Raw genomic sequence first — 17958 nt, forward strand, 5'->3', positions numbered from 1 at the left:
AGGCGCGCGGGCTTCAGTAGTTGTGGCTCACGGGCTCTAGAGTGCAGGCTCAGTAGTTGTGGCGCACGGGCTTAGTTGCTCCGCGGCATGTGGGATCCTCCTGGACCAGGGCTCGAACCCGTGTCTCCTGCATTGGCAGGCGGATTCTTAACCACTGCACGGCCAGGGAAGTCCAGCCTTTAGGATCTTGAAAAGGTGAGGTTAGAGATTTTCCCCTAAAGCCTCTAGAAGGAAACTATCCTGGCCCTGGCACCTTGATTTTAGCCTGGTAAGACTCATTTCATAATTCTGACCTCCAGAACTATAAGAGAGTAAATTTGTGTTGCTTTAAGCCATTAAATTTGTGGTAATATGTTTACAGCAATGATAGGACACTAATACAGTTTTCACATTTGTGTCTTTAGCCCCAGCCTCTTTCCAGAGGGCCAGACTTGAAAGTTGATCCGCCTACTGGACACCTCCCCTTGAATCTGCTACAGGTACATCAAACAACATGTCTGAAACTCCAACTCAACTCTCCATCTTTCCTCCTTCTCCAGCAATTCCCACCAACAACTCTAAATCCCAAGAGGAGAAACCTATTCTTTCTCCTCTTCTCTCCATCTTGATAGCACCGTCATCTACCCAGATCCCCAAACAGTTAATCAACCTCCGAGTCTTACACGTCCTAACTCCTTACTCTCTAATCTATCTCCTTGCCCATTATTTTTGCCTCTTTGTTCAGGCCTCCTTATCTTTTGCCTAGATTTCTGCAACCCCTCCTAACCAGTCTTCCAGTCTCTAATCTTATTTTCCTCCAATCCAGTTATCACAGTGCTGACAGGTTTTTAAAACTGAAGTCTTACACCCCTGCCAAACTTAATCCTCATAACCTTGAGAAAAAAAAAAAACTAAACTCTGTAGCCTGGCAAACAAAGTCCTTTGAGATCCCATCTTTCTTTCCCGCCTTAGATTTTGTCACTCTTTAACTCATATGTACCTTTTTTTTTTTCTGGTACGCGGGCTCCGGACGCACAGGCCCAGTGGCCATGGCTTGTGGGCCCAGCCGCTCCGTGGCATGTGGGATCTTCCCGGACCGGGGCACGAACCCGTGTCCCCTGCATCAGCAGGCGGACTCTCAACCACTGCGCCACCAGGGAAGCCCTCATATCTACCTTTTGAACCACGCCAGTAATTGCATTTCCCTGAACATAACATGCTTTGTCACTCCTTTCCTTACGCTGCTCCTTCTGCGGACTCCCTGCCCCTCGTCTAACTTCTCCTTATCTTTCAGTAACTTTTACTTATCTTCATTCAGTAAGGGTTTCTCTGGGAAGACTTCAGCCACAACCCATCCCTGGTTAGGAACTCCCTCCTGTGTCTGCCCAAAGTGTCGCTCACTACCCTGGATTCGAATCATCTGTTTACTTTCCTTCCCCACTAGACTCAGCTCTTGTAAGGTGGGGACCGAGTCTTTGGTTTTTGTAATCGCAGTATCAGGCAAAGAGCCTGGCATATAGTATGTGTTTAATAAATGTTGAAAGAATCAGTGAACTTCAGTAGTCATCACAATCAACACGTTGCTGAAGAAAGCTAAGTGTAATTTAGGAGCTGTTTGGTTCTCCATTTACTTGTAATTTGAAGAAAGAATGGAAGTAAATTCATCAGTGCCTCAATAAGTTTGGCAATAAAAAGAGAAGCTTCATTATCTGGTTTTCATTCTGGCCCTCATCTTACACTATTTTAGTCTTTGTTAAATATCTTATACTCTTTTATCCTTTATTAAATATAGAAGAATTTTCTTTTAATAAGATAAATCACCCAGAATGCTCTTTATGTATTGATAAATTGAGTAAACCCTCTCTTCCCCTTTCTTCATGTTTTCTACTCTCAAAATTTAGGTTTTTCAATATAGTTCCAGGGATATATGAGAATGCCCCCATAGCAAGTGTGGATGAAAAATGTCGCATGCCATATCAGTAAACAAAGGATGCTGCGACCATCAAGCCCTCAGCCACTGCAGCTGCCCCCTAAAACTGCACCCAGAGGGAACTCAGGATGAAGAAAAGCAGGATACTGACCCTAGATAGCTAAGGTGCATATCAAAGGAATGTTTTCAATGAGCCAAGACTCTTGCGTCTTCCCACACGTAGAAAAGTGCTAAATTCATTCACTTGAGATGTCTGGTTTTTCTTTAATTAACAGTAATCATCAGCTGTCCCAACCACCAGGTTTTGTTTTTGTTTTCAAAACTCCTATATATCTGGCTCCTCCCTTTGGCCCTTTAGAGCAGTCCCGAGCCCTCAGCAAGTCGGCCGAATAAAACATAATTCTCACCTTTTAGGTTGTGCATTTTTTTTGCAGTCAGTACAAGTAAAATTCATTAATATTAATTAATTTAAAAATATATATACCTTTCCAGAAGCCATCACCCTTGATTTTTTCCCTCCCTCACTCCATGTAGCTCATCAGGTCATTAAATTTTGTTTGCACAGTTCCTAAATCTCTTCAGTCTTTCTGCTTCTCTCCAGACTCCTGCTGTTTCCCTGATTCATCTGCAGATGCCAAAGACCTCTTATCTGAAATCCCATTTTCCATTATCTTTACAAAGGAGATCTGAGCCTGTCACTCCCTTGGATAAACTCCGGACTTGAGGTAAACTCTAACCTGCTGGCCTTTTCTGTCTTATCTCTCCTCACACTGAGAGGACATCCTGAACTACTTTCTGTCCCTCAGAAATGCCCTGCTTTCTTTCACTTTGAGGCCTTTCCACTTGTCCTTCCATTTCTCCCCTACTTCCTAGCTTTGCTAACTCCAAAGCTAAGACCTGAATGACTGGGTGTCATCTTCTTTAGCAACAGCTCACAAGTTTGGATTGGCTGTCCTTCCCCCTTCCTGCATATCCTCATAACCCCTCTACTTGCCTGTCTGGCTTCTCCACTAGACTGTAAGCTCAGTGGAGACAGGAGCACAACTGTTTCATTGGTGTACTCCCAATCCCTAGCATTTTGCCTGACACTTCATACTCACACAGCATGCGTTTTGAATGAATGAATAAATGGTTGAGTATAAATCTATCAGCACTATCAGAAGATAAAGCTCAAGCGAATTCATTAGTATATTGTGAATTACTGGTAGGTATGTCCAAGCTTTATTGGATAAATTGCTAATATGTGGTATTGCTTTTTGCACCCTCCCACTCCTCCAGGCGCATACCCAGCAGATATCCTTATCCATAGTGTGTGTCAGCCTCTATCCCCCAGGCACCTTTTAGAGATTTAACTCCCAACATCACTTAGTGTGTTTTCAAGTCTTTGGAGAAAACTCATAGTAAGTTCGTAAAAACTTAAGGAGTCATAGCACTGCTTCTTAGCCTCACATTCCTCACTTGTAAAAGAATTGTGGAAATCAGTGTAAAAGTGCTTTTTAAACAGCCATACATCATATAAATGTAATTCAGAGAAAACTTGAAATAAGTGTTTCTGGTAAATAACCATGAATGCTGAAGAAGTCTACCTTATTGGTGATTTTGACAGTTTGGTCTAGTTATTTCCTTTTCTATTTTATTCCAACAGACATCAGTTAAAGATGTCTTCATAGATAGGGGGTCAGAGTCATTACATTTTGCATTGCCGTCCCATTTTTTAACTGGACTTGGGGACTAAAATTGAACTGAGATATGGTCAAGATAACGTAAGTGCAAATTCCCCCAATTTATAGCTCTGCATGTTGAGTTGCCTACTTCCAAAGTATTTGAGGCACCTTTAATGGAGACACAGATCTTGGTTAAAATCAGGATAGTCAAATCAAAATAGGGATAAAAGAATAAGCCATATTCTGAAGTCATGGCAGTAATTGTAATTTAAAAAAAGAATAGTTGCTACAATTGACTATTAAATTTAGCTCCAAGCTTCCTGGGAATTAAGATAAAGCCTGAATATGATGAGTTAGCTCTCAAGCTGAGCATATGCATTTGTCAGGAGAAACAAAACTTTTTTCTAGCCCTGAACTCAGACAGTAAATTAGAGATATTGAATAATGATAATGAAATAGTTTATGAAATATGCAAGAAAAAATGTAGATGGCCATTTTGCTACCCAAAAAACGGGGTTCGCCTCTTGGTGGGTGTCGAGCCAAAAGACACAACCAAGCCAAAGATCAGGAGAAGGAAGGATTTATTGCTTGCAGCAAGTAAGGAGCACACTGGGGATCTTTCCCAAAGCAGTGTCTCCCCAAACAGCAAAACTGGGGATGTTTTAAGCTAAGGGTACATGCATATTTATGTAGGCGCTTGAGCAGAGGAGAATTCAGCATAGAATTGAGGCAAAGGTTGACAGAGTCCAAGCTTTAGTTGATTGAAGTCACAAGGGTCAGAAAAGGTCAACATCATCACCCCTTAGGTTCCAGTTGATCTGGTGGTTGAGGCTTCAGGTTAATCTTTACCATTGAAACAGAGCTGGGAGTCTTTACTACTGATATATTATCTTTGCTATTGTTATTTCTCTTGCCCAATAACAGTCCTACATTCTTTTGTTCCCTTAAGACTATTAATTACTAAGGCCTGTTCAAGGATAAGCATTGTGTCTAGGCTTAGATGACAAAATAGCTTAGGCCAAAACCAGATTTTCTTATGTCAATGAAGCCATGCCTGGTTCTCTTTCTCTGGAGACCCCCTATCCTATCTGCTTACAATTTCTTGTATTAAAAAAGCTTAATTTACACCAAGGATGTGAGTAGGCTATGCCTCTGTGATGGCATTTCTGCATGGAGCTGAAGTAATGTAATTGTATTTGACAAATTTGGTTCAGGGTAGAACCAAAAGAGTCTAATGGAGAGTCACTCTATCAATTTCAACTGTTGTCTCAACCTGAGTTTTAATAGGTGCTGGACAAGACATCTCAAAATGAAGAAAAATTCTGTGGAGTAATAGGAAAATATATATGTCTGTTTTAAATGAACAAAGGTGACATTCTACCATAAAAATTAAATGCTTATATTATTTGAAGGCTCATTTTTCAGAGGTGAGCTGCAAAAACATCTTCAGTCAGGTCCCAACTTTTGTCTTTTCAGTGTTGATTTCCAAGAGCTTTATTCACGACAGGCATTAAAGAATAAATAGGAATGGCTAACACTTACATAGCACTTACTGTGCAGGCATAATCCTCAAAATAACCCATGACGTATTATTATCCCCATTAGACATGGAGATAAATCTTAGATGTGAATGATTACGGAAATTAACCTTCTGGTTTTAACTTGTGAACCTTTCAGAAATTGTTTAATTAATGTAAAATAGCAAGTGTTTGTAAGTTCCACTTTTAAAATTATTTCATTCATTGAACAGATATTTAGTTCAGCACCTTCTTGCTGCTGCAAAAACAACAAAGAACAAAACAAAGACACTGCCCTCCAGAAGTTTACATTTTAATGGGGGAGACAAATGAGCAAGTAAAAACTGAGCAGGGAGATGTGACTGTTATTACAGGGTCATCAAAGAATGCCTTCAAAAACAACTTTTTTAAGACTTGGCGGGAGTGGGGTACAAATAAAACCAGCTCGCCAAAACAACCCCGAGGTGGACAGCTTCTACTGTGAGTTATCGCCTGGGTCACTGCTCTCCCGGCTAGGGTTTTGTACATAGTTTCACGAAGTTTCCGCAACTATACAAATGGCATAATGTGCTTCAAAAAAAGGCTCCTTTGTTTAGAAATGGAATCCTGCCTATGTCCTGCGCAGAGTTTTTCGTTAGCTGACCTGGACTCTTTCCCTAGTTCTGGCTCTAAAGCGGGTTGGGGACCTCCCCTTCTCTTAGCCACCTCGTGGGCGGTGTCTTGGCCTGATGGATGCGTACCAGTGGTGGTGGCGGGGGGCGGCGCCAAAGCTCCTACCCTAAAGTCTTCAGCTACCGCCGCCTCTGCATCAGAAGCTGCTAAGTCTCCCGGGCTGAAAGCCCGGAGGCAAGCCCCGCCCCCGCCTCCTCCGGCCCCCGCCTCCTCCCCCGCGCCGCGCCGCGCCCTTCCCCCGCCTCCTCCGCCGCGCCCCGCCTCCTCCGCCGCGCCCCGCCTCCAGCCCCTCGGCCTGCCCCGCCCTCGACGCGCGCTCTTCTCCGTGGTCGATCTGCGCCCCCGCGTCCACGCTACGCCCCCGTGCCGGCTTCTGCGGTCGCCATGACGGCGGCCGTGTTCTTCGGCTGCGCCTTCGTTGCCTTCGGGCCTGCGCTCGCCCTCTACATCTTCACCATCGCCACCGAGCCGTTGCGCATCATCTTCCTCATCATCGGGTAAGGCGGTTGTGCCGGGAAACCCGGACCTGGGACTCCCCTCCCCCGCCGGGGGTACCGGCGATACCTGGCGTCCCCACGAAACGGCTCGTCCTCGTTGGGCTTTGGAGCGGAGAAGCGTTAGGAGGGGGTAGAGCGGAGACCCCACTCCCCTGGGACTCTTCGCCCTGCTCCGAGGGTCGGCGAGAAAAGAACAAGAGCCCCGCGACCCCAGAGGGCGAGCTCTAGGGAAGGAGAGCACATCGTGGGTCTCAGAAAACCCTGACGCTTGGCTCCCGAGTTTTTGCCTAGGGTCCGTGGATGGGCGTTAGTGAGTCATACATTAAAACTGTATTTAAAAAATTGTGGATAACTTCAAATATCCATCTTTTATTTTTTTGGAGGGGGAGGTCCCTAGTTTCCCTCAGATTCTGACAGGCATCTGTAATCCCAAACGAGTTAAGAGCCCTTAAGCACCTGGGGATCAGGTGCTTTAAAACATACCGATGCCCAACACTTACCCCTCCCTGAATCAACTGAATAGGAATGTCTAGGGGGTGGAATTCGGACTTTTTAAAAGCGTCCCAGGTGATTCAGGTGAGCGGCCAAAGGGTAGAAACCTGTGAAAACTCCGCAGCACCTGTAGTACGTCTCCTTGCAGGAGCTTGGTCAATACCGAACTCTGGTGGCGAATGTGATCATAATCCCAGTTTTCACCTGTCTGGCAGCTCTTACTGGAGCTCCCCTACGACCTTCTCCACCACTGAGTCTCACTTGGCACCAGGAGAAACAGCCAGGCGAGACCAGTGAATCCCACCTTTTCTGAGCTTCCTCACCTCTCACAACTGTATTGAAAATGCTGCATCACACGTGTCATTTAAAAAACAATAGAAATTTGGGCAAGAGGTCTGTAAAGCTTGTTATAATCATTAAAATCCACAGGAATGTTGTAAAAACCAGGCCTGGAAGACTGATGTAGATCAGAGCACAGGCTTTCAACCTCTGGATTTTAAACCAATCGCTCTGTTAATAGAGATGTAGACATTTTCCTGGAAAAGACATTTGCACATCAATGGGCAAAGCTTTAATTAGGAAGCTTAGCAAATAACCAAGTTTCCAGACAGACAGTCCTTGGCAATTAGTCTGCAGATGTATTTACAAATAGCAGGGTCACTGAAAAAAGTGATTTTTAAGAAAAATCTCAAATTCCTCTTAGCCTGCATGTTTATTTCACCAGGGAAACTGCACCATTGATTTGGACCAGTTGGTTAAGAGCATCACTTTATGAACACTTTTTTTGTCAGGAAATCTCTTCCTTCTCAAGCAGGGTTTTTTCTGCTTTTAAATCATTATTAGTCCTGTTCACTTGTAACTCCCCCTCCCCCCCCCCCACCAATTTTCAGAGCTTTCTTCTGGCTGGTGTCTCTGCTGCTTTCTTCCTTAATTTGGTTCATGGCAGCAACCCTTACTGATAACAAAGATGAACCAAGACAGAGAGATCTGCTGATCTTTGGAGTGTTAATCTCAGTCCTTATCCAAGAAGTGTTCCGGTTTGCATATTATAAACTTTTAAAGTAAGTTAAACGCTTTACCTTTTTTCCCAGTTTTATTTGAATTATGATTTAGTAGTTTGAAACATTAATGTATTATTGTATTTGAAGGTCCATGTCTTCCTGCATAGTTCCAAGCCAAGGGATTGTACATTTCCAGCCTGAAAATATTGAGTATTTTAACTTGTGGACATTCATTCCTTCCTTCCCTCGTTCAAAAAATATGTCTTGAGAATTTGCTCAATGCCGTGCATACCCTAGGTACTGAGGATACATCATGATTAAAAGACAGTCTCATGGTGGTAATATTATAGTGGGAAGAGATAGACAACAAATGAATAAACAAGAAAAGACATTGTATATTAAAAGACAGTAAGTGCCATGGAGAAAAATAAGCTAGAGAAATAGTCATTGAAACAAGAAGAACAAAAACTGTTACAGATCAGAATTTATACGCACTTCTCTTTGACATCACCTAAAATAGATAATTCTTATGGTGATTATGCCTGCCATTATTCTGACTGTATTAGGGAGGAACAGGGGTTCATTTTGTGATATGTCGTTTGATTTCATGTCCAGAATAGAAAAATACATTAAAAGAAAAAAAAAAAGCCGTGGGCATGAGTTCCCTTTTTAGGCCAGAAAGTAGGTCATCTGTAGGATCCATGAGGATCTCACATGAAACCACTGTTTTGAAACACAGCTTAAACTTGGAACCATATTTTCTTTCAGTTAGTCATGAGATTGGCTTTGATTATGTAGTAAGGCTTAGTTAGTAGAGTGATAAATGTGCTATGTCTTCTCATCTCTGCAAATGGGATAATTAAAGCACTTCATGAATTTCATGGATGCCACCAAGACAGAACCTCAATAACATCTCTTATAATAGGCTTCTGATAATTTGTTCTTGCCAATATGCCAGGCCTTCTGTATTTTTTACTTGTTGCTTTTAATAACAGATATTGAAATTTAATAACAAAGCAATTTAAATCCCGAGTAGAAAACCAGGAAGCCGGTGCTTAGAAGCAAAAGACATATCTGAGAAAAAGTTTAAAAACGAAATTTCCATTAGTTCCTGGAAATATTAAAGAACAACAAATAAAAAACATAACATTTCAGATTCCATAGTAATACAATACCCTTAACAGATGGACATTCAGATGTGGTTGAATGTTTCTGGTATGCAGCAGTTACTACTATTCCAAAATTTAATTTTAACTGTAGAATATATTAAGGTAATAAAAATCTCCTTCTTTCTGACCTCTGCCTTGCACAGGCAAATGCAGTCTCTGTCACACGGTTGTCATCTTGTCTCTTTCAAGGCTAAACATTCCTCATTTCTTCAGCTGGCCCTCAGGAGACATGGATGTGGCTTCCAGACCTTTTCCCATCTCTGTTCTTTTGTGTCAGTGGACACCCCTTTTTGTTGGTGCCTGGGATTTACCTGTGCCTGGAACCCAGCACAGTACCCTGCCGTGGTCAAAGCAGTGCAGAGAGCAGGGTCCTTCCCACCCTTGACAGGGCACTGTTCTCTTAACTCAGCCTTGGGTTGGACTGGATTTTCCTGTCTCCAACATCACTGGCTCATGTTGGTTTTGCATTTACTAATTTCAGTAGTTTTTCATAGATCAGGACGTGACTTTAATAACCCCTTAGGACTTGAGGTTCTAAAACCTCACTTACCTAGAGTGGCTAAATGGGTATCTGCTGTTCTTCACTATTGTGTTTCTTCACGGTTTCCACCTGAAAAGCAACCCTTTATTGGCACTAACCTAAGGTTCCAAAGGACTACAAGCTGAACATGGGTTGCCTTTTTTTTTGGCCACGGCTGTGTGTCTTGTGGGATCTTAGTTCCTCCACCAGGGACTGAACCTGCGCCTTGGGCAGTGAAAACATGGAGTACTAACCACTGGACCACCTGGGAATTCCCCATGGGTTGCCTGTTTTTTTTTTTTTTTGGCTGTGCCGAGAGGCATGTGGGATCTTAGTTCCCTGACCAGGGATCGAACCTGCGCCTCTTGGAGTCTTAACCACTGGACTGCCAGGGAAGTCCCAGAGTTGCAATTTTTAATAGGGCAGTGAGGGCATAGGGCCACATGCAGAAGGAATTATGGCTGTCAGTCTGCAGGCTCTCATGCCAGGAAATTCACAGAAGCCTCTTTGGCCTTCTGGGGAAACCATGTTTGCTCCTCTGAAAGGACCTTTGGAGATTTGCAAACAAATGATAGGACAAACCTGTATTAACAGGTGCCTTTACAAAATGCATCTGCTACAAACCTTTGGAATATGGTACAGTGTTTTCCTAGCACATTTTAGAAATGTTGGATGTTATGTAGTTACATGTTAAAACAAGTTTGAGAATTATTATGATACTTTATTAATGACTAACATTTATATAGATGCATTTAAGTTGCTGTCTTAGGCTTTACTACATTCAGATATAGGAACTTCAGTTTAATCAATATTTTAACTATCTCCACTGCCAAAGTAGGTTTTGAACTTTTAAGTTTAAAGTACTGCCTCAATCAAATTTTCACTGTCTGAATTTGGTGCCAAGATTAAAATGTGGAGAGCTTGCACCAGTTTTTTTACATATATGGAATTGAATCAAAGTATTTATCATTGTAGTCCAATATAAATTTATTTCATGGCTTAGGTCTTAGGACCAGTACTTCATCTTGAATGAATGAATTGTCACTTTCAGCCTAGCAAAGAATTGCACTGTGAGAAATTGACATATGGCCACATGTGATAGCCCTTTCTACGTTATTCAGAAGGAAAAAGAAAAATCCAAGTTATGGTCCTGCACATTGCCTAAAACATACATAAGAATTTTTTGGCTTGGATTAAAGCTTTTGTAATTTAGTTCAATTGTCTTATAATGCTGATACCATAAATATTTGGTAATTTGAGAAAATCATTTATAGAAAAATAGTAAGATAATCATTGCTATAATGTCTTAAAAGACATAAGTCTATTTTAAAAATTTTCTAAAATGGTGTTTTTACTTTATATGCATATTCCTTGGTACTTTCCCTCTCTTACACACACATATAAAGTGAATCAGAACAAACAAGAAAGCTGGTATGATTTATCATTTGTTTTTCAAAGTTTATATTTAAAAAATTGAGTTTTTTGTTCTTGGAAACAATAATAAACGCAAACAAAGAATTTTCCACTTCAGTAAAATGGTCAGATTAAAATCACCGTCACACACACATACAAAAAATCACCGTCACTTACATCATCAGTTGTATGATGTATCCGTCAGGAACACGGAAACTGATGGTGTTTTGTACTTTTTCACTTCCTAATGTTGACCCTAGACCTTAAATTTATATCTTTAATATATTTGTGATAGCAGTACTTTGTTATACTAAATAGCAAAAATCTTTTATTCATTGCTGAGCAATTTATATAAAACAGAAATCCTCCAAAATTTATTGATTCTATTATACCATTATATCTGTTTGTTGATGGAAGTTATTGCTATTGTATAGGTCTTTAAGCATTCATTAGCCTTTAACCACATTCCTGTGACAGGTAAGTTTATTTAGGAAAATTGCACATTTCTGGTGGTTACTGCTCCAGAGAAAGAAGATGACAGTCACTTAAATTTTGGCTCATGTCCCTGCTACCAAATGATGCTTCCAAATGGAGAGCACTGGATTGGCAATTGTTTCTTTTGAGTCTAGAAAAGAAAAAGACCTTTTTTTTTTTTTTTTTTTTTGGCCGCATCGGGGATCTTAGTTCCCCTACCAGGGATTGAATCTGTGCCCCCTGCATTGGAAGTGTGGAGTCTTAACCACTGGACCGCCAGGGAAGTCCCAAAGACCTTCTTCTTTATGCTTATTACTATTTTGGTTGAATTCTGTATTGCCTTAATGTAGTCAACATTTATATTTATGTCATGAGATAGACTCACTGTAGTGAATATACATACCTTAAAATTTAATTAACACAATACCCATAATATAATTTCCATGTTCTGGTTAATTTTCTACTCTTAGAGTTAACCGAACTCATTTTTGTTTCAGCACTTGTTGAAAAATTCTTGTAAAATGTTTGGTTCCTTTAATAAATATACTTTAAATATAATTTAAATATCCTTTGTGTCAGGATTGTTGTTGCAGACTTTCTAGCCAACAAAGGGTAGCAATAGTGACAAGAGTGGAGCCGGCCTGCCGCAGTCCTCACGCATTTGTGTGGGGTGCAGGGGCTCATGGTCAGTTTGCAAATTGTCCACGACAGAAGCATGGATATGATCACTCTGAAGATCATTTCTTATTGAGCAGTAGTCTAATGTTTCATTCAGGTATTCATTTATCTTCTTTTCTGAGGGTAGCATTTTATTCTCCCCTGATTACTTCTCCCCTGAGGCCTGACTGGGGTTATGAAACAAATAATGTTTTCGAATCAGAAGACCATTTGATTAGGTATCCATATGAGAGTTCACACTGTCAGTGTTGTAGGGTTTAAGAGTAAGGAGAGATGAGATGAATAATTATCAATCACTGGTAAAGGTGGCTTCTTTGAGCAATTGTTGCATGAACTAGACTTTGAAGAGAGAGTACCACTTAACGTTCTATGGAGTGGAAGGTAGAAGGGAGAGTGGCAGAATAAGTCTAACCCAGGCGGAAATACAACAAAGTACCAAAGAAATGGAACAGGAGATACAGTACTTTGGGAAGAGGAAAAATTCAGAGTGGTAGATGCCATAAGATGTTGAATTAAATGCTTGCTAAACTTAGTCATAAGTATTGCTTTTTTTTTGTATCATTAAACTCAATCCCTGATGGCTTGTTTACTTACATTCTTCTTATTTTTCCTCCTCTTTGTGAATGTCAGATATAGGCAAAAGTTGGTTGGAAATTTTGGTTGACTTTAGTTAATTGAAAACTTGCTGTGTTCGTTTAAATGGATTTTAGATTTAGAGTATAATGTGATCAAAAACCTCATTAAGTATCTGGATTTTAAAATATCTTATGTGTTTTTCTGATATACTACCTAAAAAAATTATCTGTGTGGTTTTATTTTAGAAAATCCAGTGAGGGTTTGAAGAGTATAAACCCAGGTGAGAAAGCACCCTCTATGCGATTGCTGGCTTATGGTAAGTTAGAACTGCATAGCGTCGTAAGATAAAAGATCAGACTTGACATAAAAGCCATTTTTATCTTTTAAATCTTTGTAGGTTTCAGGTAGTATTTTACTACCACATTGGCCTATTGGCGTACATTGTTTATTTTTCTAGCTTTCCAGGGCCCTTATGTAAAGAAAAGTGATTGCAGGTGACCCTTATCTGTGTCTCCATTAAATACTAACCAGATTTGACAGTTAGGTTTTTTAACATGTATACACTCTAGTTAACAATTTCTAAGTGATGTTATTGTTACCTTCTTTGGGTTGTTTCCATGACTTTGTACTGAGAGGACTCTTCATATTAATACAGTTATACCTCTTTGTATTTTTCTTTCAGAATTATGGTTTAAAGGTTGGATCCGGGTCCCTAAATTGAGTCACCCAGATTGACCCAGGGATCCCTCTTTACAATACAGTCACCCCTCAAGCTCAGTTCCATCAAACTTAATTCTACAGATTCTGTTGTCATGAATTAAAGTCAGAGCTACAGTATCGTATCCTTCTGTCTCGCCTATCCCTTTGGAGCCTTTCTGGATCTCTTTCTTTCTTTTTTCACTTCTCTGCTACATTTCACTGACCATTTCCTTTCCTCTTTCCTCCCCAGTTCTCTCTCGGTTCATCATTTAGCCAAGCGCTTGCCTTTTCTGAGCCAGCTTTCTACTGCTTCTCTAACAGCATGTGCACCCTTTTTCCTTCAACAAGATAGTGTTCCCTAGTCCTTGGGAATTTGATTTGAAGAGAAATCACAGCATGAGTAAGGTTTAACAGTGTTTTCCTTCCTCTTTAGTTTCTGGATTGGGCTTTGGAATCATGAGTGGAGTATTCTCCTTTGTAAATACCCTGTCTGACTCCTTGGGACCGGGCACAGTGGGCATTCATGGAGACCCTCCCCAGTTCTTCCTGAATTCAGGTATGTGTCCGGTAGCTGTGAATGTTCAGGTTTATGATCTAAATGATCATGCTTAGTGGAGTTCCCTGGCTTAGAAAATGAAGTGAATAGAAATTCATGTTATATCTTCTAAAGGCAAGATACTGTTAGACACTGTGATGGAAAGGACCTAGGAAAATAAAAATTACAGTTTTGTAACTGTATGAGTATTGTAGAATTTTAGAGTGGAACTAAGCTTGCGTAAAATTTATTTTTCTGTTACTATACTAACAGTGTTGCTGTATAGCTGATATATTGTAAGGGAATTTTTATAGGCTATATGCTTTTTTTGTTTTTGTTTTTATTAGTTTTTATTTCTCTTCACTGTAGCCCTAATCTTTAGTTCATTTGTCATCTTGGCCGCTTTTTGGAGTGGGAAGTATAATTTAATCTTGAAATTGAGAGGAGAGAAAATAGTTCTTATTTAATGTGAGGTATGGGTTTCCCTGGTGGCGCAGTGGCTGGGAGTCCGCCTGCCGATACAGGGGACACGGGTTTGTGCCCCGGTCCGGGAAGATCCCACATGCTGTGGAGTGGCTGGGCCCGTGAGCCATGGCCTCTGAGCCTGTGTGTCCGGAGCCTGTGCTCCGCAATGGGAGAGGCCACAACAGTGAGAGGCCCACGTACCGCAAAAAAAAAAAAAAAATGTTAATGTGAGGTAATGTCATATATCTAAAAACGTATATTTAAACATATATATATATATATATATTTAATTTTAACTATAACAGTCCATATTCCCTGTTCCTTAAGAACTGGGACACCAGCAGGAACTTAGAGTCCCTTGTTCCTTCTCACTCCTCCCCTACAGGTAACTGTTGCCCTGATTTTGTGTTATTAAGTCCCTGGGTTAGCCAGGTCTGAAAGTTAGGTTTTTAACACGTATCGATGTTTTACTTTGAAGGTAAAACCTGCAAGGTTTACCTTCATGTGTGTATCTGAAAAAAAAAAAAATGAAAATTTAGTTTTCTTGCTTTTGAACATTTAAAAATAAATTGTACTATATTCTTTAAAAAAAAGAAATTGAGAGGAAAATAATGAGTTGACCTTTATCCAAAGATGCAGGTAAAAGGACCAACCCATTTCAAACCGCTTTTCATCCACCAGATGAAAATTGTCCCCATGATGCAGTGGTCACACATTTGAGAGTTGGTAATATACATAATTATTATAAACTCTCTCCTAAATTACACAAGAAGAATCTTTTAAAAAATAGTTTTTAAAAACCCCACTGTATTTTTTTGTCTTCACAAGTTGTATCGTTGAAGTAAGTGACCCTATGCACAGATTCTTTTAATTAAATCATTAATTTATCATCTTATTAAGAATAAATAGTATCCTTTCAAAAAAAATTATCATCTTTACTAAAGTAATTTCTGTCTTCAAGGAGCTTATCATCTTGTAGAGGGAATAAGACCAAAAAAGTGATTAAGCGTTTCAGTGCAGTTTAACATAATAATAGAAAAGATATAAGGAGGTATGACCAAATTAAAAAAACAAATTGCTGCAGTAAAGAACTGAGAGACATGCTGCACGTTATAGTGGTCCCCAAACCCAGTGGACCCTTGTTCATCATTTCAGTTCAGACCTTGGTATCTCCTGTCTAGATTACTACCATTAACTCCCACCCGGTTAGTCCTTCCTCAACACATTTTCCATGGGAATCCATCCTGTATACAGCCCCCCAAATGACTCGTCCCTGTACAAAAATGTATAAGGGCTTTTCAAGGCCTACAAGTTACTCAGGGCCCTTCACGTCCGGCGGCAAGTTAGAGGACAGGAAAGTATGTCAATGGAATGGGTCCTACTTATTTAGTTGCGCCCCCAACATAGCAAATTATCTTCCTTTTAAACATTCCATAATTAGAATATTTCTGACAGTCTTAAAAAATGAACATAATAATGAGTATTACATTTTTAGAACAACTGTAATATTAATGCTAAAATCTGTTAGCATCCAATATAAGTTAATAAAACATACCCAGGAGGGGGTGTTACTGCTGCAGTTTTCTGTATTTTCTTAAATCAGTCTATTAGACTGCTACATAAGCATTTTTTTTTTTGGCTCTCGAGTAGCTGTCTCCTAATGGAACTTATTTTTCTACCAGATTCTGTCACTAGATGGCGCTAATTCCCTTTTGTGAACTAGGCTGTTTTCATAAGATTGGCTTAAAATGAGTCTTTTGGAAGAAAGTAAAAAATGTGCTAGCAATTTGGGGATTGTATTTGTGATTTCTATAAATTCAAAGAAAATAAAGTGTTTTAATATCTTCAGCTGAGTTAGGACGGCAGGCTGACCATGCTGTGGATGTATACCTATAGAGTCAAGAATAGCTGTTACTTTATCATGTGCTAGAGTTTATTTGTTGTAACATTCTTTGGAGCATAACCTTTGAATTAAACATTTAAGAAACTACTTATTGCGTTTAAAAATAATAACCCCAAATTTGCATGTATTTGCGTTTATTGCATATATTATTTGTAACTGCTGCTGTTACCATGTATTTAGGCATGAGCTCCTTTTAAATTTTTCAGTTAAATAGTTTAACATACTCCATTATAAATGCCTAAGTAATAATCAGGAATATGGGGTATAATTAGTATGTCTATGTTAGGACAAGATGTACAATATATGATACCTGTATGTACATAGATTTTCATGTGACAAGTCAGCATAGTTTACAAGCTAAATGTATCATAAGTTAATTATTTTTTTTGTAGTTGTGTAGTAGGCTAACGTTAACTTTTATTAGAATCATTACCGTATCTTGGTTATTCTGTATATAGGCAAGGTATAGGAATTGTAGTCTTAATTTCAAGTCTTACCCTGGCTCATTAATTTAGTATTTTGGGCAAGTCCATTTGATCATTTAATCACTCATTCCACAAATAATTAAGTATTTTTATTTAACAGCCCAGTTAATGTTTATCTGTTCCACTCATAGCAGGGAATAAAGACAAACAGCTGATTACAACAAAGTGTGATAAATACTATGATGAGGAAGAGCCATGAGTGCACAAAAAAGCTGTAACCCCCTCGGGTGGTATTGTACTTCTCCTTTGTAGTACTTACCACATTTGAAATTAATTGATCATGCATGCACACATGCAGTATTCCATAGAAAAACCTGTGTGTGCGCCGATCAAGTTCAGTTTCAGTTGCTTAAGAATCTTGGATAAAAAATGAGCAGAAGACCTAAACAGACATTTCTTCAAAGAAGATATACAGATTGCCAACAAACACATGAAAGGATGCTCAACATCACTAATCATTAGAGAAATGCAAATCAAAACTACAATGAGGTATCACCTCACACCAGTCAGAATGGCCATCATCAAAAAATCTACAAACAGGGCTTCCCTGGTGGCGCAGTGGTTGAGAGTCCGCCTGCCGATGCAGGGGACGCAGGTTCATGCCCCAGTCTGGGAAGATCCCACAAACCACAGAGCGGCTGGGCCCATGAGCCATGGCCGCTGAGCCTGCGAGTCCGGAGCCTGTGTTCTGCAACGGGAGAGGCCACAACAATGAGAGGCCCGCTTAACGCAAAAAAAAAAAAAAAATCTACAAACAAAAAATGCTGGAGAGGGTGTGGAGAAAAGGGAACCCTCCTGTACTGTTGGTGGGAACATAAATTGATACAGCTACTATGGAGAACAGTATGGAGGTTCCTTAAAAAACTAAAAATAGAACTACTGCACGACCCAGCAGTCCTACTACTGGGCATATACCCTGAGAAAACCAGAATTCAAAACGAACCATATACCACAGTGTTCACTGCAGCACTCTTTACAATAGCCAGGACATGGAAGCAACCTAAGTGTCCATCGACAGATGAATGGCTAAAGAAGATGTGGCACATATATACAATGGAATATTACTCAGCCATAAAAAGAAACGAAATTGAGGGGGCTTCCCTGGTGGCGCAGTGGTTGAAAATCTGCCTGCCAATGCAGGGGACACGGGTTCAAGCCCTGGTTTGGGAAGATCCCACATGCTGCGGAGCAACTAGGCCCGTGAGCCACAATTACTGAGCCTGTGCGTCTGGAGCCTGTGCTCCGCAACAAGAGAGGCCGCGATAGTGAGAGGCCCGTGCACCGCGATG

At 40.3% G+C, this 17958-nt stretch overlaps 1 protein-coding gene across 2 annotated transcripts in view; it reads left to right on the plus strand.

The window, feature by feature from the left end:
* Nucleotides 1-6102: 6102 nt before the first annotated feature.
* APH1B (aph-1 homolog B, gamma-secretase subunit) overlaps nucleotides 6103-17958 on the plus strand; it is a 107708-nt gene continuing 95852 nt past the window's right edge. For both annotated transcript variants that reach the window (XM_060151484.1, XM_060151476.1), the window contains exons 1-4: nucleotides 6103-6259; nucleotides 7642-7812; nucleotides 12828-12898; nucleotides 13715-13837. In XM_060151484.1, the coding sequence (XP_060007467.1) occupies nucleotides 6147-6259; nucleotides 7642-7812; nucleotides 12828-12898; nucleotides 13715-13837 (478 nt within the window). In that variant the 5' untranslated portion in view covers nucleotides 6103-6146. The remainder of the gene's footprint in view (nucleotides 6260-7641; nucleotides 7813-12827; nucleotides 12899-13714; nucleotides 13838-17958) is intronic.

This window comes from Lagenorhynchus albirostris, chromosome 1 (assembly GCF_949774975.1).
Source record: "Lagenorhynchus albirostris chromosome 1, mLagAlb1.1, whole genome shotgun sequence".
NCBI lineage: Eukaryota > Metazoa > Chordata > Mammalia > Artiodactyla > Delphinidae > Lagenorhynchus > Lagenorhynchus albirostris.